Source organism: Lathyrus oleraceus, chromosome 4, assembly GCF_024323335.1.
Source record: "Lathyrus oleraceus cultivar Zhongwan6 chromosome 4, CAAS_Psat_ZW6_1.0, whole genome shotgun sequence".
Lineage (NCBI taxonomy): Eukaryota > Viridiplantae > Streptophyta > Magnoliopsida > Fabales > Fabaceae > Lathyrus > Lathyrus oleraceus.
This window is the reverse complement of record NC_066582.1, coordinates 480289667-480299034: the sequence shown is the minus strand read 5'-3', so window position 1 is coordinate 480299034 and position 9368 is coordinate 480289667. Positions and strand designations below refer to the sequence as shown.

Genomic DNA, 9368 nt, shown 5'->3' with positions numbered 1-9368 from the left:
CTCCCCTTTGACCTTGTTAGAGTCATTCTCACTTTCAACTTAGATTTAAGTAAGAGTTTGTAACTCTTGTAAGTATGTTTGTTATGAACACTTACTTCCCCCTTTGGAACCTTGATCACTACCAAGTGTTCTTTCACCCTTAGTTAGGTGAACTACAGTTTCTCTGATTCCATCCTTATAAGGATACGTAGGCACATGACTGCGAAGTTTTGGCGAGCAAACTTGATAAAACCTTTAGGTCATTCCCAACAAAACATTTCCGAATAATAGCAAAAAAATAATAACATAACACAAATACTTTCAAAATGTTCCTATAGGATACTATAGATATTGAGGATACTGATACCTTCCCTTAGTATAACCAACCCCTGAACTTTAGATCTCTTCGCATTGTTATTACATTGCACAATTAGGGTTTTATTCGATCTTTTCCCCATCACTTGAATAAATTAAAGTTCGGTGGTGAACATTTAATGTTTTGTGATTCAAGTTAATACAATAGCTTGATAAATTAAAGTTAGTGGGGTATTGTGATGCTGATTGGGCAGGTAGTGCCGATGACAAGAAGAGCACCTCTAGAGGATGTTTCTTTTTGGGAAACAATTTGATTTCATGGTTCAGAAAGGAATAAAATTGTGTATCCATATCTACTGCTGAAGCTGAGTACATAGCAGCAGGCAACAACTGCTCTCAACTAATGTGGATGAAACAAATGTTGACTAAATACAATGTCACACAAGATGTCATGACATTATTCTATGACAACTTAAATGCTATTAATATCTCCAAAAACCCTATTTAGCACAGTAAGACTAAACACATTGACATCAGGCATCATTTTATTAGAGAACTTTTTTAAGATAAAGTCATAACACTTGAGCATGTTAGCACTGAAAATCAGCTTGCTGACATTTTCACCAAAGCCTTGGATGCAGTTCAGTTTGAAAAATTAAGAGGAAAACTTGGGATTTGTGTTAATGAGCATTTATAGCAATTACAGCTATTTAAGTGTGTTAGACAAGATTTTAACTATCATCATTACACAAGACACGCTTGTCTAAACCCATTACTCCATTGTGTATCCTTTTGGACAAAAATACGCTACCCATTCCATTCAAACGCTTTATTCCTCTCCAGAAATCTGTGCTCACCTTCTTTCAAGTGTCTTTCTCAACTCCATCTGTATCAAGTGTTACCTAACATGTCGAAACAATCTTCACCCAAGCACTTGCATGTCTCAACTGAAATTAGTGGATCATCTTCCCCAACTGCTAGGGCTAATGAACCATTCCAAATGATCAATCTGTCTGATCTTGTCTTGGATGTTGCTCCCTTATCCACGATTCATCCACCCCCTCAGAAGAAAGCTACGCCATCTGTTTCAAAGAATGTCAAGACTTCTAGTAAGTCTTTTATTTCTGAACCTACAATCCCTAGTGAAGATAAAACTGTTGTTGAAGAGGGGTTTAGGTCTAAAGGTTCTAAGATGAGAAACCCTATTATGCATACCGGCGACACTGAGAATCAAACCGAAGCGGAAAGGAGTGTTGTTGATAAGGAACTTCAGAAGTTTGTTACCTTTATGCTGAAGGAAGTGAACTCAGATGTTTTTCCAGATGTTCAAACATATTTGGCAAAAGAAACTAGCCCTGATGGTGATTCTAGTGAAAAAGTTGAGGAAAGTGTCTCTGAGCATGCTGCTCACGAAAGAAGGAGTAAGAAAAAGGCTGATGAATGTATCCCTGAGCACGCTGCTCATGAGAGAAGAAGTAAAAAAGAAAGTTGATCATGTTGTCAATGTTGATGAACTAACATTTGATGAGGAACCTCTTACCAACATTGTGATTCCCGGTATAGCCAAAAGACTTCAGAGAAGAAAAGGAAAGGTTGTGGTGTTTGAAGAGTCTCCCTCCAAGGAGATAAAAAGAAAATCTGGTGGTATGAAAAGCACTCACTCTAGAAGTTCCATAGGAAAATCTCATGTTGGTCCTGCTAGATCATGGAGTAAAGTTGTCACTCATACTAGGAAGAGGAAATATGTCTCTTATAGTGATTCTGAGTTTGAGGTCGAAGAGAATGTCTAGGACATCATGCTTATGAGAATATCTGCTACCAAGAAGTCTCATGTTGTTGTGCCCGAGGCTCTACTGGAAAATGTGTCTTTACATTATGTGAAGAATGATGAAAGATGGAAGTATGTTAGTCAAAGGGGGTAGCTTTGGAGAGGGAATTAGGTAAGGATGCCCTAAAATGTAAGGAGGTTGTGGAGATTATAGAAGTTGTTGGATTGATGAAGACTGTCACAAAATTTGGCCCTTGTTATAAAAGTCTAGTCAAGGAGTTTGTGGTGGTCATTCCTGAAGTATGTGATGATGTGAAAAGTGCAGACTATAGGAAGGTGTATGTTAGAGGAAATGTCGTGACATTTTCTCCAATTGTGATCAACAAGTTTCTGGGAAGAACTAAAGAACCTCAGGCTGAGCTAGAGGTTACAAATGACCAAGTGTGCAAGGATATAACTGCCAAGCAGGTGATACACTGGCCAAACAAAGGTAAGTTGTCTGCTGGGAAACTGAGTGTCAAGTATGTTATCCTTCATAGGATTGAGACTGGCAACTGGGTGCCTACTAATCACACCTCTACCATCTCTACTGGGCTTGGGAAGTTTATTTATGCTATTGGAACAAGAAGAATTTTTTACTTTGGGAAGTACATTTTTGAACAAGTTTTGAAACAAGCCTTCTCAACCGCTGTGAAGATGCCTATCTATTTTCCATCTCTCATCTGCGGAATATTCCTGAACCAACATCCTGGAATCTTACTGCCTATTGATAGTGTGAAGAAAATGGAATCTCCTTTATTCCTCCACTACAAACTTTTTGCTGAAACACGTGTTCCAGATATTGTCATGACATCTTCTCAGGTACCTGGCCCTGCCACTTCCAAGAAGAGTGTTATTGCACAACTTGTTTGTGATACTTAACTTTATGAATGTGGTTTCTTTGTTTTGGTTAGCTGCTTACCTTTGTCATATTATGGCTAAAAAGGGGTAGTAATGTCTAAGTGCTCTAACCACTAACCACAAACTGTTGGTTGTGTTTGAGGTTGTGTTTAAGGAGGAGTTCCTGTTCTGAAACTTTTTGAGCTACTGTGAAGTGATGTCAGACATGATGTCCTGACATCAACTTGTCTAAGGAATTGTTGTTGCATGAAGTTTTTTTTCCTGCTGCATATGCCTCTAATGTGTGTACTTGGGCATGTCATGTTTGCTTTGGATGATCCCTTGAAGGGGAGTCCTGTTTATGTGTGACAGGCGGAGTACAAAACCTGTCTGTTGTGATTGTATGATTACCTCTGAGATGTGTATGTTTGATTTGTTTATTTTCAAACATATGTAGTTCTGTTGTAACCTGGACTTTGGTGCTTGTGTGCAAGGGGTATTTGGTTGTTTTAGCCAAAATTTATCAAATGGGGGGATTGTTAATTCTATGTATTTGTGTTTGACAATAATTTTGATAAAACTAACTTAGCAGCAACATGTTGAATAAGATGTCCTAACATGTGGATCTGCCATCTTGTCTGAAACAAGTTTACTCTTGGTAACGGTTGATTGATTAACTGATTACTGAATATTCTAGGAATATTAAGTAATTCTATGTGGCGTCCAAGATTGAGGAATCAGAGATTCTATTTGATTTTAAACTTATTCTGTTTTCTAAATGTTGAGACATTTCATGAAACTTTTGATTATTGACCTAACTTTGTGCAGTTGTCTCGCTGCATGTATGAAACTCAAATCCAGTCCAAACTGTGGTTAAATATAAAATGCTTTGGGGCATAGAAAAAATATTGTGTTAGTGTGTTGTTAGGGTTTAAGTGTTCTTGTTAATTGTAAGTCTCTCTAATATCATCTTGATATAAGAGTATGATTGTTTCTATTGAGTTGTAAGTTCTGTCAATCACTCATAAGCTTTTAATCATTGAGTGATCGTGTGTCTGTGAAGTGTGACTTTATCACTGTTATGATTGAAAGGGAAGTGAGAAGGGTCTCATACCTAGGTGTGTCTTAGGTAGAAGTTAGACAAGGATAGTGATTAGGGAGTAGATTGTAAACTGGAGATAGTTTGCTGAAGGTCTACAAACTGATACTATTTAGTGGATTTCCTCCCTGGATTAACAACTCTGTGTGTTCTGATATTTTTTGTTCTCATATATGTATGTTATCTTGTTATTGTGTCTTGATCAGATATCAGCATACTAAAATTTCAAATCTGAAGCAATTCATACGGTGGGTGGGTTCTCTCACTTATAAATGTTCAAGTCTCCATATTTTCAACCAATGTGAGTCTATTATCCACACTACCCACACTTGATATATTCTCAACACTACCAACTTCACAAAGTGACAAATGGTCTATGAAAATCAAGTTCATAAAATACTACATTTCTAGATACTAAAATACTTCCAGTATGTAGATCAGGAGTAATATAACCTTTTATACCATGTTTGTAGTCAAGAAACATGCCTTTGCGAACTAATGCATCAAACTTTTGCCTTTGAGTGGTTGAAGTTGATGAGTAACATAGACAATCAAAGGTTTTTATCATTTTTAGATCTGGCTCAACACCGAAGAAAACAGAGAAGAGCTGGACGAAATTTGGCTCCATGATACCATAACAAATTTTCTGATCTTCATAAACAGACTAAGACAAAGCAATGAATGAGTGATAAACTAGAATTTTCATTAATTGAGAAAGATGACAATACAAGGTTATATAAAAGCTGAGATAGAAGAGTTAGTTAGCTGAGTAGCATAATGCACCAACTAAATAACTAACTATCTAATAAACCCCAACTAACTACTAGAAAATGGTAACTTGATGAGCAAGTTACTTATTTTGTTGCTTCTATTGTTAGTACATCTGCAGAATCAATGTATCGTTTATGTTTGGGCTATATTTCCTATTGTTTGGCCTTTGCTCTATTCTTCTAACAGCTAAGATTTTTGTTTTCTATTGTATATAAGTTCTCTTAAAACTACTTAGTTACTATATATGTCTTACGGTTTCTTCAAGCCACTTTTTCTGCTTAATTACAAACTGCTAGAGCAATTGTTTTTTAGGTTGCTTAAATTGATCTGTTACACAGACTTTGTTAGTTCCCGTCATTCGATAATATGTACGTAAAAGTTGAAATGTGATTTGATGGGTGTGTTGAACTTGAGATCCCTTAAGGTAAATGTAACTAAATAATGGAGATGACAACTTAGTTACTAACTCAACACCTAACTTGTTAAACAATTAACCAAACTCGTTATCATCCAATATATTCCAAAACACAACGGTAAGCTCAATAATATAGTAGTATTATTTCTTAATGTGAAATATGAGTAGTCTGCAAGGTTCATGACATAAAATAAGTAATAGTGCATTTGATATCACATGCCTCATAATGGTACAAGGTACAACACACACAATGGTTCTTATTGATGTAAAGTAAAACATTAAAACAATCAAACAAACATACACACACAACAACATGATTAGACTGAGGGAACTGAACAACACACACAATGGTTCCTTCTCATCTGTTATTCAAAGCAGCAACACAACAAACCATATCAACCTCTTTAGATGGAGATACTATTAGGAATACCTCTGCAAGTCAATCCTTCCTCACTAGAAGGATAAAGCAAAGTGTAAGGCATCTCCACTGGCCCATATCGATTCCTCAACGACTCATCATTGTTCCTTTGAGTGAGTTTTTGCTCAATTTCAGCCAACTTCCTTCCAAACCTTTTGAAAGCCTCTTTTGGTTGGGAATCAGAAGTCCAAGCATCACCTTCAATTCTCTCTCCGAGGTATTGCTCATCAGAAGCATGCCTTGACAGGATCTCTATAACGGTCAAGTCAGTAAGGGTATCATTCTTTGGTGTGATTGTCCTCAAATACGCCCTCTCGTAGTTCTTAGCAAGCTCATCATACTCAGGAGTTCCTTTCTCAGGCATGAATCTCCTGCTCTTAGTTGGTCGGTTAAGGATGTATCCTCCATACGGATACTGTCCAAAATTAACAGCGGCATGAAGCGCTGAAGCTATCCATATGAGAATGGTGCAGGCTTCAATCAACTCTGCACGAGTTTTCATCTTAAACCACCATGTTGCATTCTTCAAATCACCATGGCCTACCTCTACAAGTTCTTTCCAGAATGCTTGGAGTTCAGCATCTTGTGCAATAGCTCCATCTGATTTGTAATAGAAATTCACATATTCTTCAACCCATGACTTAATAGCAGCCCATATCTCTAGTCCATCAGAAGCATAAGGGTAGTCCTCTATCAAAAGACGAAGTCCGTATGGAGCAGATGGATCCTTAACAGCCACTCCTCTAGATAACATGCAAAGAAGTTAACATTAGCATACAAAATATACTTTTGAGATCTTCTTAACAAATGGATTGACATGATGTATAATGTTTTGTAAGGTTACCTTTTGATTAGATCATTAGGTAGTCCTTGGTCAGTGAAAACCCAATCCTTGTAAACAACAGCAGACATTTCCATAGCATAATTTCCCCACAAGAATGTTGATTCTATAATACCCTCAGCATTAACCAACACATTTCTAGCAAGTGCATTGATGTTCATTGTATCACGATAATGTGGAAGTAAAAGTTTGTGAATAGGATGAACCACACTAAGATGCCTATTTGTAGCTATGATAAACGGCTCAACAACAGCATGAGTGTTCAACCTGTAACAGACATATATTCATAAATATCTCATAGATAGATAAATCAATATATTTGATTTTATAAATATTATGAACGAAATTCATACCAATGGCTAACAAGTTGGTGATAGCACGAGTCATTTACAATAACAAAAGCCTTGGCAAGGAGCCAAATTGAAGCTTCAACACCTTCAGTTGCAGGCAAGTAAACTTTACTAACAGGACCAAAACTATCACCTTCAGGATGTGGTGTACTTAGTTCAATGGCCAATGGCTTCAAAGTTCCATCATCTTGCAAGAAAAGGATGGTCCTTGTAGCATATGCTTTTGTATTAGTTGCATTTATTTTCCTCAAATATGGAAACAATGGATCATGGTGATCAAGTATGTACAATCTGTTGGTTTGGATAGCCTGTTCCACAAGATAAAATTTATCTAGTGTTGTTGATTTTTAATTATTAAATAAAAATAATAGAATTCATCCTTCCAATGAAGGTCTGAATTGTGTCATTAATTACCCCTTGTACAGTGACTCCACCCATGTTTGGCTCCAACTGTTCTTTGGTTATTGTACTGGTGTTATCACCATAGAGTTGGCTATCTAAAGAGCTCTTTGGTGGAAAATTCTACATCAAATTTACCAAATACTGAGTGTTAGTTAACCATTACAAACATGGCATGAAATTCAGACACATTTGTCTTTGATTAAGTTTACCTGGAGTTTTTTGATGATGTGTGGATTGACACCAGCAATCATCTCTCTTGCGAATTCCTCATCAGTCATCCATGCAGAATGATCCACTGCTCATAGTAAAAAATTTCAAGAGATACATCATTTTTCTTTATATGATTTAGTATATAACTAATTATATTGCTATCTATAATTGGAAATTATGACTAATACATGCCTTGAACCACTTTGGGTGGTGGAAATTTAAGTGCAGATTCACCGTCAGATCGGAAGAGTTCCTTGAACAATGGTATTGGACTAATTTTGCTTAGTATATCAGTAGGAAGCTTAATTCCACCATCATAAAGCGAGCGCACGTCTTCAAACGTGTTAAACTCAGGATTATTGAGTTGTAATGTAACTACAGATCTCAATTGAGGAATGATATTTTGTGATGCTGATTTGAGTATGTAAACAAGAAAGTCTGACGACTTCACATGACCAAATGATTCATCTCTTGGAAGGTAAACAATGTCGCTTCGACTCTCACTCTTCGGATCTGTTCACATGTATAACAACATAAAATTATGTTTTAGCAACTATATCAAAAATCTTTCAGCAAACGAATTGAAAGAAAAATTAGAGTGTTTGAAGCTGAACCTTTTCTAGTTGGTTTTCGGCCGGTTCTTCCCCTTCGAGGATAAGGCAAGGTGCTTGATCCTCCAAGAACTGGACGAGCCAAGGTAGCTTTTTTGTCAGGAGCTCCCAAATCATTGTAAACATCATAATCATATATTCTTTCCCATTCTTTACGCTCTCTAGTTCCATCTCCTCTTAAAGTCTTTAACTCTTCTCGTCTGTAGAACACTAATGGAGCCGGAGTTTCACTTGGAAGATAAGTCTACACAAATTTACGAAATTAACGGTTGTGAGTTAAAGAAATTTAACAGTGAAAAAAATTCAATCCTTACCTTGTTGGCAAAGAAGATGCGACCAGTTTTATACTTTGTATAATTGTAAATCCATGAGTTGCAAACAAAGTTGATGGTTCCATGGTTTGGAACATCTTCAATTGTCAAACTCACAAGGAAGAATTCACCTTGCATAAAATTATCAATGTAAAAAGCTCCTGGAATTCCCATGTTACTGTTCCATTCAAAATAAACACTGAAAGCACATTGCTTGTCTCCCAATGTTGGTATGGAGGTAACAAGACCTTCCAAGAATGCCGGGTTTGACACTTTTCCTTTTCCACTTGCTATAAAAATATCAAAAACCATATTCTTAGACGCACTTTTTTTATTAAATAAAGCCAATAGAGTATATAGTATATATATAGTGAGGAAAATAATTTTTACCATCGGCATTGGTACGACTGATCAACTTGAGAGCGACAGAACGGCCCAAGAAGGCGGTGGCGGTATCGAGTATAGAGCCGGTGATACTACCGATAGCACCGAAGGCGCCACCGATGATACCACCGGGGCTTTGAACTGCGGTGAGAGCATTAATGTCCAGCACATTCTTTTGCATCAACACCACAGTTCCCTTCAGTTTTTGGCCTCTACCAAACAACAATGAAGGAAACATAGTTAATAGGATGCTTCTCAAACAGTTTTGTTACACTGTTTTTGGCAAATGAAAGAAAAGCTTGTGTCTTGTAACCATGGGTGTGCTTGCTATTTATAGTGGTTGGGATATGAAGAAAAATAATATAAATTTTACAGTTTACTTGCGTCAAAACTAACTAATTGTCACCTTTATTAACTAATTAGATTCTTACGTGTATGCATTGCAAGTTACTATTTGTGAAATGAGACGTTCCAACTTCCAATGTTTTATTGGTGAAATGAAACTATCTAATGTGAAGATAATTAGATTCTTACTTGTTTATATTAGATAATTAGATTCTTACGTGTAAATATTAAAAGTTATTCTTAGTTCTTACCTCAAATGAGAAGCTCCAA

At 36.6% G+C, this 9368-nt stretch overlaps 2 protein-coding genes across 2 annotated transcripts; one reads left to right on the top strand and one right to left on the bottom strand.

The window, feature by feature from the left end:
- The first annotated feature begins 1201 nt into the window (after positions 1-1201).
- LOC127138075 (uncharacterized) lies at positions 1202-2983 on the top strand. The gene is made up of 3 exons (XM_051064481.1): positions 1202-1769; positions 1858-2066; positions 2204-2983. Exons 1-3 carry the CDS (start codon positions 1202-1204, stop codon positions 2981-2983), a joined length of 1557 nt encoding a protein of 518 aa, XP_050920438.1.
- Positions 2984-5407: 2424 nt separating this feature from the next.
- Positions 5408-9062, bottom strand: LOC127076336 (linoleate 9S-lipoxygenase). The gene is made up of 9 exons (XM_051017957.1): positions 8760-9062; positions 8373-8659; positions 8062-8302; positions 7640-7960; positions 7447-7532; positions 7250-7357; positions 6839-7143; positions 6489-6752; positions 5408-6387 (listed from the first exon to the last, which is right to left on the bottom strand). Exons 1-9 carry the CDS (start codon positions 8989-8991, stop codon positions 5631-5633), a joined length of 2601 nt encoding a protein of 866 aa, XP_050873914.1. The 5' UTR covers positions 8992-9062; the 3' UTR covers positions 5408-5630.
- Between the last annotated feature and the right edge of the window lie 306 nt (positions 9063-9368).

Bases quoted from the DNA above. Each gene is read 5' to 3' on its own strand.
- LOC127076336 (XM_051017957.1), bottom strand. From the start codon at position 8,991: ATGTTTCCTTCATTGTTGTTTGGTAGAGGCCAAAAACTGAAGGGAACT. The intron at 7,533-7,639 runs GCATGTATTAGT...TACTATGAGCAG, and splicing joins ACCACCCAAAGTGGTTCAAG to TGGATCATTCTGCATGGATG. The intron at 7,358-7,446 runs GTAAACTTAATC...AATTTGATGTAG, and splicing joins ACATCATCAAAAAACTCCAG to AATTTTCCACCAAAGAGCTC.
- LOC127138075 (XM_051064481.1), top strand. From the start codon at position 1,202: ATGTCGAAACAATCTTCACCCAAGCACTTGCATGTCTCAACTGAAATT. The intron at 1,770-1,857 runs GTAAAAAAGAAA...TTCCCGGTATAG, and splicing joins CGCTGCTCATGAGAGAAGAA to CCAAAAGACTTCAGAGAAGA. The intron at 2,067-2,203 runs GTCGAAGAGAAT...GAAGTATGTTAG, and splicing joins ATAGTGATTCTGAGTTTGAG to TCAAAGGGGGTAGCTTTGGA.